Below are 16832 nucleotides of genomic sequence, written 5' to 3'. Positions count from 1 at the left end.
AAAGTTTATTGTAATTGTTGAAGCTGAAATGCAGGTAGGAGTCAGAATTTGCTATTTCAACCCTCAGATCTATTGTTATTCTGTAGCTTTTGCTATTGATGGTTTATATTGCTAAAAGGCTTCATATAAATGTAGTTGCTGAATCACACCTGTAAGGAACAGACTCTTAAGGGTTATTGTAGTACTTGAAAACAGTTTCTTCTAAACAATAAAGTCCTTAGAGTGGTATTATTAACCTGCAGTACTCCTCAATAATGAGGACACCCCTCCTCCCCCGAAATCCTAACTGACATGAATCATATGTTTCATCAGTACTGTGTCAAATTCAACCAAAAGCTGTCTGTGAATAAAAACTGAACTAGCATCAAGCTATTCTTTCAGACTTTGGGGACGAAGTGCCAAACTGAGGTTATGTTTTAGAAAGAGACATCTCTTGGCTGTTGTGGGATTAGATTTGAAAGTTGGATCAATAAAGTGTGATTTCCAGAGTTGTGAGGCGAGATCCTTCTCTTCATTTCAGGATCTACTTTTCTAGGCATGTCTGGGATGGTCAACCCAAGTTGATCATCTTGGTTTGAGCTTTTCATTGCTTCAGGTGAATGGCATATTTGGAAAATTTTTATGTGTGCCTCTTCTTGACAATCTCTGACTGATTCCTTATGAACAGACCACCAGAAAATAAGCTGTTTTGAAGGTGTAAATCTCTTTCAGTAGGGTTTTAAAACTGGGACATGGGAATCTGAATATGAAGTGTTAGTACGTATTTGATCAAAGCATAGCGTTTGGTCATAGATGGCAATAGTTACCTTGGCATAAGGGCAAGGTAACGTTAATGTAAAATACAGCATTTTTTTTTGGTTGGTTTTTTTTTTCTTACATTCCAAAGAAACAGGAAAAAATTCATTTAAATATATCTATGCTTAAGAAAAAGAACGTTACTAATGAAGCTTCTAGTGTTACATGGGAACTATCTACCGTTCTGTTTTGATATACAAAGGTCAGTCTAACTGCTTTTACTGAAAAAGTCCTTTAGAAGATAAAAATCTAATAGTCTGTAGAACTGTCCTTTATTTGAAAGTTTTGTAGGTTACAGAACAGCTTGAAAATTAAGTTGCTTTTTCAAACGTTGTTGATTTTAGCAATGTCTGTTGTATTCACCTTCTCAAATTAGTGAGGTTTTCAGCATTGTGACTCATACTGTTGATTAGTTGTGGCCAATAGCCTACAGACCCCAACAGAATTTTTCTTCAATAAAGCTTACTGAAAACTATGTAATATTCTAAAAGCATATTTAAATGGTGTACAGTAAAATGCTATTGTCTAAACAGCTCATTAGTGTTCTTTGAATGTGCCATTTTTAAAACAACATATTCTTTCCATAAATCCTTGTTGATCCTGTGGCAAGAACCATAACTTACTGCAATTTTTTAAAAGCTTTGGCTACAGTTGAAGATTTCCAGATTCGTCCTCATGCACTTTACGTGCATTCCTACAAGGCTCCTACTTTTTGTGACTACTGTGGAGAGATGCTTTGGGGTTTGGTACGACAAGGCTTAAAATGTGAAGGTAAGTCTGTGATATTTTTAGTGTATTTTTGTGTATGTGTGTCTATATAGGGTGAGGAAAGTGTATCATATTTGATGTGTTAGCACCTGATAAATGTAGTATTTCAGAGTCTGAAGGGGTCATACATCAGAATACTGAGTTCTCATCCTGGCATTAGTGCAAGCCTTGTGTGATCTTGGGCAAAAGACTTAAGAAGTGTTCTTGTTTCCTACTTTAAAAGAAATAGCTAGCTTATGAGCGTGGTCTTTGCACAAGGAGCACATACTTTAGAGAGACTCCTGAAGGGGAATTCCTTTCCTTGTGGCCTTCATCCAGCTGGCTGTGGAGCACCCTGCAGCCTGCTGACAGGTACTGATGCTGCCTGCTCACTGGCTTCTCCTTGGCCTTGTGCTCTGAAGTGAAAAGCTGATGAAAGCTGCATGGTGGAGAGAGAAGCTGCTTTGGAGTCTTAGGCTTTGTTTCTGTAGCTGGGCTTACTGACGACCAGTGTTAAAGCAAGCGGTGCAGAAAAAACTGTTTCTGTGAAGCACAAGAACACTAAAGAGAGTTTAACAGAACAACCTATTTCTGCCTTTACAGTTTTTCTGGGTCATTTTTTTAACTGCTTTATCAAAATATCAATACTAATTTTGTTATTTTGAATGCTGAGAGGGTTTGTGTTGTTTTTTTTTTTTTTTTTTTTGTCTAACTTCTCTTTCAGGTTGTGGGTTAAACTACCATAAGCGATGTGCCTTCAAGATTCCAAATAACTGCAGTGGAGTGAGAAAGAGGCGTCTGTCTAACGTGTCTTTACCAGGAGCAGGGCTTTCAGTGCCAAGACCAGCACAAGCTGAATACACATCCTCTGCCTCTGAAGAAGTATGTAATGTGAAAGGGGAAACAGTTTCTGGTTTTAAACCGTTAAACCTCTGGAGAACTAGATAGTGTTGCAAGTGGCTCATAATGGGTACCAGGGAGTTGAGCGTAACCATTATGATTTGGTTTAGTTTGCTTTTTTAAATCTGTTGAGTCTTAGCCTGTGACACTTACTGATAACTATTATTACTGTGAGAAATGAAATGGGAAGTAAATTATAACTTTTATGTATAATTTTGTTGTTAGTCTATCACTCATGGTTACATGAACTCTGAGAAATTTAGTTTCAGGAATGATAAAACATCCTGCCTTCTTTGTAATACAGATTCATTCTGTAATTATGGTATCAGTACAGAATAGTTACTTGTCTAAAGCAGTACAAATTGTAAGCTTTTATGCTGGGAGACGAGAGTGAGTTCCTGATATGCTGTTATGCTTTTCAGAGAGTTAGTCTAAAAAACCCGAAGCCCTATCAAGGAGGGTGTAGGGAATGAAGGGCTTACAGTATAAAGTCATCCATAATAGTTCTTTGTTATAATGGTTATGATGATTGCTGAGAGGTTATTGATTATACTGCAACTATATTTGGATTGTAAGACAGGACAGGCAGTGATTAGATCCATTTGTTTCATTGCTGCTTTTATGGTGGAGTAAAAGCAGTTCTTTAGGCACTTAGTCTTTCCTGCTTACCTAACTCTATTACTTTACAGTATAACAATTCTTACCACAGTTTAAAATATAAATTGTATAGATTGTCTAGTTTTATAACATATTTTTTTTTAGTTAGAGGTGATGAAGGTCTAGTCTTGAGTCATGAAAAATACTGAATTCCGAATTTTGTAACTGCTGGTAAGATTTATTCAGTGATCGTAGAATTGTAACCTTTTCTCCTATCCCAGAATTTATGATTTCTACATGTGTGTTTACTACCTCTTTGCCACCTTCTTACCTGATTTTGAATACTTGGCTTGGATGGTCAGTAATATATTATCCTGTTTGTGGTTCATCTTTCAGCAGTCTTAAAATGCTTTAGGTCAGTAGCTCTTCCCTTGTCCACTCGTGTACTGACTCCATCATAGAAGGCTATTAGGTTGGTGAGGCAGGACTTGCCCTTGGTAAAGCCATGCTGCCTGTCTTAAATCACTCCGCTGTCCTCTATATATGTAGCATAGCTCCTAGGAGAATCTTTTCCACGATCTTCCCAGGCACAGAGATGAGACTGACAGGTCAGTAGTTCCAGGGGTCCTCCTTTCTACTCTTTTTAAAAATGGGTGCCATGTTTGCCTTTTTGCAGACACCGGGGACTTCACCTGACTGCCATGACTTTTCAAAGTCATGACAGTAGAACAGTTTTGGTGCAAATCATGTATACGTTCTTTATTCCAGCGCTGCTGCCCAGAACCTAGTAAGAGGATTCCCTCCTGGAGTGGCCGTCCCATCTGGATGGAAAAGATGGTGCTTTGCAGAGTGAAGGTTCCGCACACCTTTGCTGTTCACTCTTACACTCGTCCAACCATATGCCAATATTGCAAACGGCTGCTCAAGGGTCTTTTCCGCCAAGGAATGCAGTGTAAAGGTAAATCCGATTTTCTGCTGCAGCATCAAGTTTCAGTAAAGGTCTTGTATTTAAAATTTATTTCAGCCTCTGTTTTCATTGCCAGAAGGATGCATACTGTGAAATAGGGCAGTATAGTTTTTGGAAAAAAATGTGTATTTTCGAGAGGATGACGGCAGCCCTCATCTCATTCCAGTAGCCTGTGCATTGGACGTTTTTCTGAAAAATAAGGTTTAATCACAAGTAGATTGGGAGTACCTTAACTGTAAAAGGATAATACTAAATTAATAAAAATGGGAGGTACCTCCCTTTGTTCGGGATCTTCCAGACTCATCACTAAAGAATTTGTAAATTTTCATTATGTTACTTTGGTACAGAAGACTGGTTATTATCGTTCCAAAAAATTTTCAAAAATTTTTTTTTCGGGTGCCTTTCCTGAGCTAGCTTAGGCTTCATCAACTGCATGGGGTTCATTTAGCATATGTTAAGATACATGACTTCAGTTCTCAGACTTCCATGTAGTTCCCAGGGCACAAGTATGACATTGTGACATTCTTCCAGCTGTTTATTGCTGGGTAGTGCAAATCTATCAGCTTTGGTTTGGGAAAGGAAACTGTAGTGATGAATCATAAACAATATGGAAAGGACTTTCCATTTCTCTCATGTGAATTGGTCACATGTGAGTACCAAAAGTGAATATTTCAAAAGAGATAACTGAATACATTTTTAGTTTCCTTAAGTAGAGGAGAGCAAAAATTGTAAGCTTACAGCTGTGTTTTCTTTTTACTAAAAATACTGCTGTCTCAAGTAAAGAAGTAGTTTTATCTTTCATTTCTGGTTTTACTAATTTGCAGTCTTTGTAGTCTGTTTGAAGGCAGCATCCTGAGCTGTTTTAATTTTTTTCTTTTTTTTTTCCCTCCCGGCACTTGGGTCACTCTTGGATGCGTGCAATACATAAATAATGAAGCCTGAAAAAGGTGTTTTGCAGTTTTAGAACATAGTTAACACATAGATGCTACTGACCATATGCAGTTGTGACTGTATATCGAGCCAAACAAATGGGGCTACCATATCAGTTTCAAGGAAGTGAATGACATTGGGTAAAATAACAATTTATGTATGGAAAACAAGCTGAGAGAAATGTTATAGGTGCACAGAGGACAGAAATACTGATAGGCCTTGGTCTGTGCAGTATGATCCTATAGGTGTTTTCAGTATATCAGGGATAGATATTAAACAATCAAAATATTGTCATACCACTTTCTCCTGCAGATTCTTAAGGTTTCACAACGACTTCTTTGTGCACATTGATAAATCTGCAGCATCATGGGTCTTTCATAAGTACCGTGTTCCTGAGTACCCATAACAGCCCTGGATATCTTGAATTCATCCAAGCATCTGCTTGGACTTTTTGGGATGCTAAGGCTGTATTTGTGGTAATAAAATAAAATGGGCCCAGCACCATTCCTGGACCTGGACACTGAGGTCAACTGGGACAAAATGACCCATGCTCATGAACAAGTTCCCTTAGTATCCCAGCGTGGGTGGTTGTATGCCGACTGCTTGTTGGAACAATTTCATGGGATGCTCTGATATAAATCAGAACTAGACCTGGGAACTATTTGGGACTGTGGTAATGCTGTGGACCAGAAGTATGCTAGGGAATGTTTCTGACTGTTTACTAGACTACTTGCAGTACCCAAGAATGTTTCTAGGTGTAGTTTAATTTATTAATATTGACTTGCTGTTAGTCTGGGGAGATACTGATTTTTCTCGTCTGGGCTGAAAAGGAAAGCACAGTGAGCTTTCCTTGGATAGCAGAAAGGGGCTAAACTATCAGATTGAAAACAGTTGTGGGGACAGTAGGGAATTTTGAGATTCATGATGTTGATACTGAGTTGAAAGTTATGGTGATACTGCTAATAGAGGAAATTCTTGTTAAATACGACGGTTATATGCTGAACTTTGTTCAGTAGGCTGCATCTGATGCCCCAGATGCAGAAATGGCACACATCCAGGTTAAATTCCATCTTCACATCAGGCCAGATCTGGACACAACATTATTCTGTCTGCCTTTATGTCAGCAGGCAGAAATGGAGCTTCAGCCTGTCTGATGCCAGATTATTTACTGCACAGCATATTTGCTCTGTGATACAGGTGTGTGATCCTAGAGGCTCTGGTAGCTGCAAGTTTAAGGTGGCAGGTACGGAAACATGGTAGAGATGAGACATTTAAATCACAGCAGTGGAAAAAAAGGATGTGGAACAAATGAGAGGATGGGAAAAATTACATCATAATGGCAAAAATAGCCACAGAGAAATCTGGAAAAGTAGAAAACTTGTGTACTGGAAGGGGAAGTGCTGACACAATGAATAGTGGTGGAGCAAATCAACATATGACATCAGGACAAGAATGTTAATTTCCTTCTGGAGGTGACCTCATTGGTGCTGTCTTCAGTTACATACAAATGTATAAAACTGAGCTGAAGTTTGTGATGGAAGTAGTGAATGATAGCATGTTAGTGGCTGAGTAGGAGTGAGGTTCTGGTATCATAATCTTATTTATCTTCTATTTTAGATTGCAGATTCAACTGTCACAAACGCTGTGCATCTAAAGTGCCTAAAGACTGTCTTGGAGAGGTGATTTTTAATGGAGGTAATATGAGAAACATGGTTTCAAATACTGACAGATCTTTGGAGGTCTAACAAGATGCATTACCTTTTGGCTTTCTCATCTTTGAATATTTTACGTATTTTTGTTTTATCTTCCCAATTTCTTCGCCTGAGATCACTGATCTGGTTTCATTAAAAACAGTTAAAAAGATTCATTGTAAAACTTATGCTCTGGTGACTTCAATTTTACTTCATCAGCCTTGGCAAACACGGTGTGCTTTGCCGGAGATTGCTCAAAGGAAATAAAAAAATCAAGAAGCTTTCTCAGCGTTGAAAAAATAATCATCTGTTATGATCAGTCTGCTCATTATTCACCATGAAATGTATTTGTAAACACTATTATCTGAATAGTAGTACCATTTTTTATGACTTTCCCATATCAGTGATCTTTAGTGGCCAGAGTTAGCCCAGCAGTTTCTGAGATAAAAGAGAAAGGAAAAAACAGTGGGTCTGTTGCCATTGCACAGTGTGTTCCATCCATTCGTGCCTCCATTTTTCAGTTCCAAGGCTCTTGCCTAGGTTTTTGGTTGTTGGCCAGCATGTTGTTGCTTCAGCCAGCTTTCAGTACCCTTGTGATGGTGCTAGGGCATGTAGTTTGGGAACTATGATTTCGTACAATTCTTCTGTGGACATAAGGAGTCTTTTTATTTATTCATTTATTGATTGATTGTTCTTTCTCCCACCTTTCGACTGAGCTCTCTTCAGGCCTAAAAAATAGCAATAATAATAGAGGCTAAAAACGGCTATAGATTAATGTGCTTCTTAATTTTTAATGGTATGTCTTAATTCATAATTTTGCACAGTGCAAGTCATAAAGCTTTTGGAAACATTAAACTTCTGCTAGCAGAAAGTCAGATGTGAATAAGATCTGTTCTGCTTTTCTCTTTTTCTGTAATACCACAGCCCCTCTTTTCTCTCTTACTTTTGCTATTATGGGCTACAAAAGCAAGAACAGAGTTGGGTTTCTGTTGGAGAATTTCATTCTCACAGGAGTAATCCAGTGAAAGGTTACTTTGTACTGATTACTTGTGGAACAGAATTACTTAATGAGATATAGGTTTAGACCTTAAGCTTTTTACTCTGTTCCTTTTAATATGTTTCTTGTTTTAGTTGGGTCTCGCCTTTTCATTTAGCAAAACCAAACTGATAATGTTCAGTAGCATATTTTGCAGTTCCTCATGTAGTGAAAACTAGGGGACTTTTTATATTCTGATTTTATTTTTATGTTTACTTGCATAAATATGAACTGAAGACACTGAGGAAGAAATCTGGGGGTGGGGTGGTGGTATTTGGGTATGGTGGTTTTGGTTTTTTTTAAACTGTATACTTGAAAGAATATCTGAATTCTGTGTTGTTTCCAGAACCTGCTATTCCAGGGCAGGACTTGGACATGCCAATGGAAGTTGACAGCAGCGAATTGAACAGTGATGGTAGTCGAGGTCTAGATGATGCTGAGGAGCCCTCTCCGCCAGAGGACAAGATCTTCTTTATGGATCCATCTGACCTTGATGCAGACAAAGATGAAGAAGCTGTCAAAACCATCAGGTAAGTCATAAGGTGGATTTCTTTGCTTTGAATGTACTTTCCTCAATAATGAGAGTAAAACATTTTTGATTATCCAACTTGCACTGCTTAAAGTGGTCTTTTTCTTTTCTTTCCTTTTTTTTTTAATACTTACACATTTCAGAAAGTTATTCTGTCTCAAGAAAATTGAAACATAAAAATTACCGTAATATAATCTCTTAATTGAAAAGGTGCTGTGAAACAGCTGTTAGCAAAGAGGTAAAACAATGTTATCAAAACATGGTAAAACTTACGGTTTAACATGGCTGACATGACTAAGATCTTTGTGACTTCAGCCTAATTTAGTTACTGTTACACATCTGCTGGTTTTAAAAGGAATTACTTGAGATACTTTTTAATATTCACAATATAATCTTTATTAATTCAGGCAGAATTATGTGTTATGTAGTGCATGTAATCACTGTTACATAGCTCCTATAATCAGGTTTGGTCTTCTTACTTTCTGTATTCTGAATAGTGTCATCCTGATTTTCTTATGTCATTCTTAACATAAGAACAGTTCTATTAGGTCAGACTAAAGGTTATGTTAGCTCTGGACTTAACATTCAAGTATGTGAGGAAAAACATAGTGATACCTTCCCAACTTTCAGTGATTTATAGGTCAAGGACTTCCTGAGTTGGAAGTATCAGCTTTTTTGTGTTCCACTTCTAGGTAGGATTTTTCCATTTAATTCTAATTGGATTTGAAGCAGTTAATTTTTTTAGCAAGTAGAGCATCCTGTGACATCTACACTTATACTGTAGAATTATACTATATGGTATATATTCTGTATACTAGAATTACACAGAATGCTGTGTTAAAGCATCTTTACATTTTTTGTTTTGAATCTAATTTGAGATTTCATTTACAAATGTTTCTGCTAGTGCCACATGTAGGAGCTCTGGTGTAAAGCAGGTAGCTTAGTGGTTGACTCCATCTTCAGTGCTTTTAAAAAAATGTATGTTTAAGTAGTGACTGTCAGAATATTAGAGATTGTCAAATCTTTATCTGCAGAACAGTTACCATCCCTGAGCAGTGATGGAATTTTCTAGTGCAGCTGTGATTTGCATTAACACACCCCTGTTAATATTTTCATAACTAGAAAGTATGCTTAGGGACATTCATTAGTGTAATAAAAATATTAAGAAGTAGCATAGTCAGCTTAGACAAGAGAAAATAATAGTGATGCTGATGTTCATTGTATTTTTATGCTGGATTAAGACCAGCAGTCTCAGCTAATTGTTTTTTGAGAGAAGATGGTTTCTGTAGGTGTCCTCACTCCAGTGTGTTTCTTCTGTTCTGTAGATCAATTTACGTATTGCCAACACTTGCACTAGGAGAGATAGTGGGAACTCGGATACCTTACCAGCTTCAGCTATGAATAAAATTTGTATGGGAAGAAAAGGTGCCTGTTCCTGAAAATAATGGTCTAAATGTGTAGTACCAGTATAATTGCAGTACTGTTGTATTTTGTTTGTTAAATATGAACTGTTCTATCTTTTTTTAGTCCTTCAACGAGCAATAATATTCCACTCATGAGAGTTGTACAGTCAATCAAGCACACAAAGAGGAAGAGCAGTACAATGGTGAAGGAAGGATGGATGGTCCACTATACTAGTAGAGACAATCTGGTCAGTGGCTTTAATTTCTTCCTAAATTAAGTTAGATTATTTTTCTAAACCAGTGTATTTTATTTATCTTAATTAGATATTCCGGTTTACAGTATCATTTGAAAGAACTGTTAACTATTGACACTGTTATTCTAATGATCTAGCTGTCTGTAAATATTTATGTGTAGATATGAGGGCCCTTCATTCCTCCATCAATTTGCTGTATCTAAAAGTAAGCATTATTGAACGCACCCTACTCTCCAGAAACTCACTACTCCTCTTGATGTCACTGGTATAAGGAATTGTGGCGTGATTCTGTCCTTAGCTATTCAAGCGTCCTCCAAAAAGACTACATTGTTTGTTTCACAGTGCTACCAGTAATCACCTCTTAATTGAACCTTCTTAGACAAGCTCCTTGGGTTTATGTATTGGGAAGGAAAATAAGGAAGAATAACTGGGTTCCTTAGAGTTGTCTGATAGGAGGGAATGGATCCTCTCATCTTTTGGTAGATGAATGAAAAGGATGAAGTCGAGACATTTCCAGATGAAGTAGTGTGTTATATTGAGACTTCATGAAAGGCAGCATAAATACTTTTGCATTCCTTGTGTTTACACAGAAGTCTAATTGAAGGGGACTACAAGAATTTAGAGAAACAAGGTTAATGTAAGTTATCCTAAAGTCAGGCTGAGGAGGGGTGACACTAGTCAGCTCAGGCTACTGTAGTATTTTTGCTTTTTGTGATTATCAACTAAACAGACCACTGTGGTCTGTCAGAAACTGCCTTAAAGAACATTTTTGAAGTACAGTTTTATAATGCTTAGATATATTTATTTAAAATAAGTATCTAGTGTATTTCAGATAACATTCCAGCCAAGGCTACTTAACAGACACAGTTATCAGCTGGCTATGAAAAACTAAGGCCAGGTAGCAGGCGAAGACAAATAGTTCTGAAGTATTCATGGTAGGCGTGGTACTCAGCTCTGATGCTCTGATTTAATCTTTCAGTACAGCCAGTACTTTCTTCCATGGATGTTTTTGAACCTCTTCACGGAACAGTGGTCAGATTGTACACCTTAGCTTAGTTTGTTTTTATTCTGGTGTCAGCCTGGCTGCTACCTGGATGACATCTACTGAGAAGGCCATGCAAATAAAGTGGAGTATTCTGCTCCAAAGCAAGATACTGTCAGCCAAGCAAGATCTCATAGAGCTCCCTAATGGGAGGAGACTTCCGTATTAGGCATTACAACATCAGCTATTTCCCTTGACCCCTCTGTTCTCAGCAATGTCAGACTGTTTCCTATTCCTGAACAAGTTGGGCTTTCTGTCAGTTCCAGAGAGGTTCATTTTAACAGCAGTATCTGTATTTTTCTTGCTCATCCTGGGTAACAAGATATTCCACCCTTTACAAAGAGAAGTTTCTGTATCATCATCTATATTGTTTTCTTCACCCTGAGCCCATCCTTTCTCAGAATAGGGTATAGGCAGATTTTGAATCACCGAGGGAGTTACCACATGTTCCTTGATTTTTTCCGTCCTCTAAAGTGTTTCCTGATTCTTGATTTTTATAAAGAGTATATATGTGGGAATCGCCGGGAGACGAGCTCATCAGATGATGACCAACAAGTCTCGTTTATTGCTAAGCAGATGGATACTTATATACCTTGCTTGCATGTTTATAGTTTGGTTACAGAGAGATCATTGGCTTATAGCTTTTACATGTTACAAGATCATTGGTTTGTAGCTTCTACATGTTACAAGATCATTGGTTTATAGCTTCTACATTTTTGCAGCTACACCGTGCACCCCCCCACCATCCTCCTTCTCATGCACTTATCACTTAGTGGTCTTGGCTGTGATTGGTCATAGTATGTTGCTGTTTGCCGGTGTCCTTCAGTTCCTCATTATCTGGCATGAGAGGTTTGCACCATGTTCTACACAGATGTCTTGTTTCAGCTGGTTGATGGGAACGTGACCTTTTGACCTTTTTCGACAAGCCAATCCTCCACAATTCCCCCTTTTTCTTTATAAAGGAATAAGGACTGAGTCAGGAGTCATTGTAAACAAGCAGAACAACATTGCAAAGCATAACAAAGTAACAAGCCCCCTATAATTATGAGACCTATAATGGCGAAGCAGCTTGTAAAGCAAACGTATATGCAGCTCTATGAAGTGAAACTTCTAAAATCAGCTAAATATTTCTGACGCGCTATAAGCGGGTTACATAAAAGATAATTTGACAGACTATACAAAAAGTCTTTGTTTCAGCCAACTCTGGCGAGGATGCCTTATAGACTGACAACCACCACAATACAATTCTACTGTAGGGTCACACTGATGACAAAAACTACAGAGTTATCGAAACACTTGTTGTATCACCAATCTCAGTTGTACCACTATATGCCTGTGGCCATGGACCAGATCTAGGAGGGCGACCGTGCTCAATGAAAGCTCTGTGTTGACTAAGGAGTTAAGTTCTTCTATCAGTGGCTGTAGCGCTTGGCGCAAGTAACGCTCCTCCCGGGCCTGCGAGTCAGGGTCCATACACTAGCTCGGAGACGCCGTCACTGGAGCTTCTGCAACAGCCGGTCTTAGTCACTTGGATGGTACCCACAAGGGTCCTGCAGGAACACAAACACAGGCGTAACCACGGCCCAGATATATTACTTCTGCCGATCCCTGCCACAGATCTGTATTAGGATCTCGATAGTACGCCTTAAAAGAAGGCTTTATCTTCTGTTTGTACAAAGTGCTTAATAACCGCTGGAGTTTGTTTATCACCAAAGATGCATAAATAATTTAACGTAATTTCACCCATATAATCAGCATCGATGACACCTGGAACAACGAATAGTCGTTTCAACGCAGATGATGATCTCCCCAGTAGCAAGGCTAGTTTCATAGATTCTTTTAACAATTCTGGACCTAGCTGGACTTGAGCCTCCTTAGTGGAGAACTGTCCAGTTCCCATCAGGTGTTGTAATTGCACCCCAATCAGGGGATCTCCCTGGCCTCGCTGAACTGCAACTGCCTCTTGACAGGTTTTCTGCCAATACATGTTCCATAACAACAACTGCAAAGGGGTGAGGATTAATTTCACAATACTTTTAATATAACAGCAAATCTGTTCCCCAAATATATGACAACATCTGCCTAGTGGGTTCAAACTGAATGCCTGTAGAAATAACAGTTTGCCTTAACTGAGATAGCAATTTCCAATTTAAGGGAGACATTTCAGCATTTACTGCCTGACCTTGAGCGTTAATCTGGTACTTAACAGGAAAGGCGAGAATCTTTTCCTGCAACAATCAAAATCATTGTTTGACAGAGCCTCTCTCTGAATAGATTTCCAATCTATCACCTGGATTCGCATTTGTCTACCTGTGCTCTGCAACTTTACCTTCTTTTCTTCTCTCCCCCCGCCCCTTTTTTTTTTTTTTTTTTTTTTTCTTTTTTTCAGAAGTTGTTCACTCTGCTTTGCACGGCTACAAACAGCAGCCTGCTCGGCAGCAGCTACAGCTGCCTGCCTGCTTCAGCAGCAGCCATAAATACCTGTCAGCAACCACACTTTTGCTTTAACCCTTTCTTGCCTGAAATGTTAAACCACTACCTGTTAAAAACTTTTACATGAACACGATAACAAAAAAAAATACATAAAACACCATCTGCTCTCATCACACACACACAGACACATACGTATGCATATGGGATCCCACAAGCACATTTCACACAACTACAATGTTTGAAACGCAAAATCCAGACAATCATTACTCCCACTACACAGTCTCACGTACAGAACGTGGCATAAGGACTCTGTGAAGACTATCAGGAAACCAGCTCCAACAAGCATCATCGCAGTGTGAGGTGGCAGGCTCAGCCCTAGTGAGCGTCCCCGCAGAAGCTCTGCCTCCCTCACATCGCATGAGGCTTGGGCTTTTATACTGATCAAAATGCACACTCATTCTGACACAGGTGGCCAGTCTATGTCAGAAGAAGTGGCCAGCAATATCTATAAAGGTTTCCAAGCATCAATAGAATCATAGACATATTTGCTAACTTCTAGTACATGAGTATCACAGACAGACTGTATCAAATGAGTTGTATATGGGACCCCAAGTCCACAGTCCGCCACGGTCCACCACAGTCCTCCCAATACCTCTGATAAGGGCATACGAGAGACCTTCCCACCGCGGGTCTTGATCCAGCACATACATCACAGGGAAAGCACACAATACATCTGCATCCCCCACCCATCTCGCTTCTCCCTTTACAGCTGTCCATTTATCATGAGGATCTGGGGGATATAAATTAGGCTTCTTTTCTGGCTCCATGTCAAAAGGATCATCCAGGTCAGCATCAGAATTAACAGGCGTCAGAACTTCAGGAGCAGCAACAGCAGCCTGATGAGCACGCACAGGCTCTTTCTTGGGGTCAATAGGGTCCGGGTCAAAAAGAGTGTCTTCATCTCTGTCTTCAGACTTTGCAGCCGCGGTGGCAACTGGCAGAGGCTCAAGGGTGGCCAGGGGTTGGGGGGGGACACTGGGTTCCACGATCTCACTTTTTGACTTTAACATCTCTAAAATAGTTCTCCAAATGACCAACAAATGTTTCACAGTGTCACTGCCTTCTGTGGCTGCGTTCTTCGGAGCTTTCCCGATCCCTGCTGTCTTCCTAGCCTTTTGTTTTAACAGGGTATTATATATAGCTTGCCAAATCTTATCTCCAAATTTTCGCCATTCTGCTAATTCATGGACAGTGTGAGGGTTAACAAAACATTCCTTAGACTGTCCATAAGCTAACAGTCCCTGCAGCTCTTTCTGCAGGTCGATCCCTTTAACCTGCCGCTTTTGTGAGAAGGCAGTAAATAAATCGTATGCCGCTTGCCTTTCCATACCTTAGCGCGCTTGTTGCAGCCCCTTCAGGTTTCGGCGGCGCGTATCGGCCGGGCTCGTCTATACGGTCACCCAGGGTCTGGCGCTTAAAATCTTGAGATCTTGGCGCTTTGACCGTCCTGTGGCTGCAATCAGGACCCGAGCGCAACTTACGTCGTCCCACCGTGGTGTTCGAGGGATCGCGTCGGGGTCACCATTTGTGGGAATCGCCGGGAGACGAGCTCATCAGATGATGACCAACAAGTCTCGTTTATTGCTAAGCAGATGGATACTTATATACCTTGCTTGCATGTTTATAGTTTGGTTACAGAGAGATCATTGGCTTATAGCTTTTACATGTTACAAGATCATTGGTTTGTAGCTTCTACATGTTACAAGATCATTGGTTTATAGCTTCTACATTTTTGCAGCTACACCGTGCACCCCCCCACCATCCTCCTTCTCATGCACTTATCACTTAGTGGTCTTGGCTGTGATTGGTCATAGTATGTTGCTGTTTGCCGGTGTCCTTCAGTTCCTCATTATCTGGCATGAGAGGTTTGCACCATGTTCTACACAGATGTCTTGTTTCAGCTGGTTGATGGGAACGTGACCTTTTGACCTTTTTCGACAAGCCAATCCTCCACATATATATGTCCAAGAGACAGGTTCATCCTTACATCTTTACCCATCTTCCATTCAGTGCTGCCTGGGAATTCCATTTAGTTAAAGCCATTCATGGCCTAGCTTTCTTTGTCTAACTGCTACAGGTAGCCCTAGCTTCCCCACGATTGAAGGTGTTTAAGCTCTCCTGTATTATGTTTTAAACTTTTGCATCCTAAGCAAGAATTGAGGGTCTTGGGTTTTTGTCATGCAAACATAAAAATGGGTTTAATATGTGAGCATGGGGCTAGCAAAGTAAGTTAGTCTCATACAGTCATACATATTAAAAGTTTCTTTGTTTCTTCTGCTTAAAATTACAAGACAGTTATGTGCAATTTGGATCTCATTCTGGTGCAGATGTTTCTTATTGGTGGAGACTTTCAGAAAATGGCTGTTCAGTCCGTCTTGAGTTCTATTTTTCTTTCTTTTCCCCCCAAGATACTTTGTCCACTTGAATCTCACAGTCTGTCTGTCTTGCCTGTAGGCTCTTGTCAACACAGAGTTCAAGAATGTCAAAAGAATTAAGGACTTGTTAGGCTTGTTCAGTCCCTTGAACCCTTATGATGTTGGTGTGAGGGCTCAGAGGGAGAAAGCATGACTCCTAACAATTGTTGCTAAGTTAAAATGCTTCAGGTTCAGGATGCGTATTACCTAGAGTGAAACCCATGTAGGTGAGTGTTTTTCCTGTATGAGATAGCTGCTGTTGTCACTGCTATTACTGTTAGGTAAGTGATATTTTCTTCTGGTTTGTGGAAATAACTTTTGAGCTTCTTTTTCATGTATCTGGTCATGTAGATTTATGTTAATTGATGATGTTAGTAATTTTAAGCATTTCTTATTTAAATTATCAGGTAATCAAAGCCATACCAATTTATTTCTTACATTATTGTACTGTGTGTTTTGTAGAGAAAAAGACATTACTGGAGACTGGACAGCAAATGCCTCACGCTGTTTCAAAATGAATCAGGAACAAAATATTACAAGGTAATGAATGCTGAGTAATAATTATGTTGCACAGTGTTTTGCTGATCTAAAATCTACTCGTGAGCAGTATAAGTATTTTCTCAATTTCCTCATCTTTTTTAATCAAAACTGACCAGGTTAATTGTTGGCCAAACCTTGTAAGTGAGAATGACCAGGACCAATTTTGAGAAGTTGCTTGCAGCTCTCCTTATGTCTCTCCTTACATTTTACATGTACTGTTCTGAATTACCTAGCAAATTAAACCCTCTTTACAATTACCAGAGAATCTGTTTGGCTGCCGGTCTAATGAAGGCTAGGGTTTTTGCATTCTGTATAGAAGTAGTGACTGGAAGTTTGCATGCTTATGTATTTCATTTGATCTCGAAATTAAATTATTCCAACTGTACAACTGAAACTTGAAAGCAAGATTTAGAGGAAAATTTACTGTGCAGCCTGGCATTATGTACATGAAGCTTAGCAATTATTTTAGTGTATTGTTAATATTACAATGTGTT

General features: G+C 39.2%; 1 protein-coding gene across 6 annotated transcripts in view; it reads left to right on the top strand.

The window, feature by feature from the left end:
- The window catches only part of PRKD3 (protein kinase D3), a 44581-nt gene that overhangs the window by 14320 nt on the left and 13429 nt on the right, over window positions 1-16832 (top strand). For all 6 annotated transcript variants that reach the window (XM_065680100.1, XM_065680099.1, XM_065680103.1 and 3 more), the window contains 7 exons: window positions 1435-1566; window positions 2267-2424; window positions 3808-3997; window positions 6554-6631; window positions 8010-8193; window positions 9720-9843; window positions 16261-16338. In XM_065680100.1, the coding sequence (XP_065536172.1) occupies window positions 1435-1566; window positions 2267-2424; window positions 3808-3997; window positions 6554-6631; window positions 8010-8193; window positions 9720-9843; window positions 16261-16338 (944 nt within the window). The remainder of the gene's footprint in view (window positions 1-1434; window positions 1567-2266; window positions 2425-3807; window positions 3998-6553; window positions 6632-8009; window positions 8194-9719; window positions 9844-16260; window positions 16339-16832) is intronic.

The sequence above is a fragment of the Lathamus discolor genome, chromosome 5 (assembly GCF_037157495.1).
Source record: "Lathamus discolor isolate bLatDis1 chromosome 5, bLatDis1.hap1, whole genome shotgun sequence".
NCBI lineage: Eukaryota > Metazoa > Chordata > Aves > Psittaciformes > Psittacidae > Lathamus > Lathamus discolor.
The sequence above is the reverse complement of the archived record's forward strand: the minus strand, read 5'-3'. Positions and strand labels throughout refer to the sequence as shown.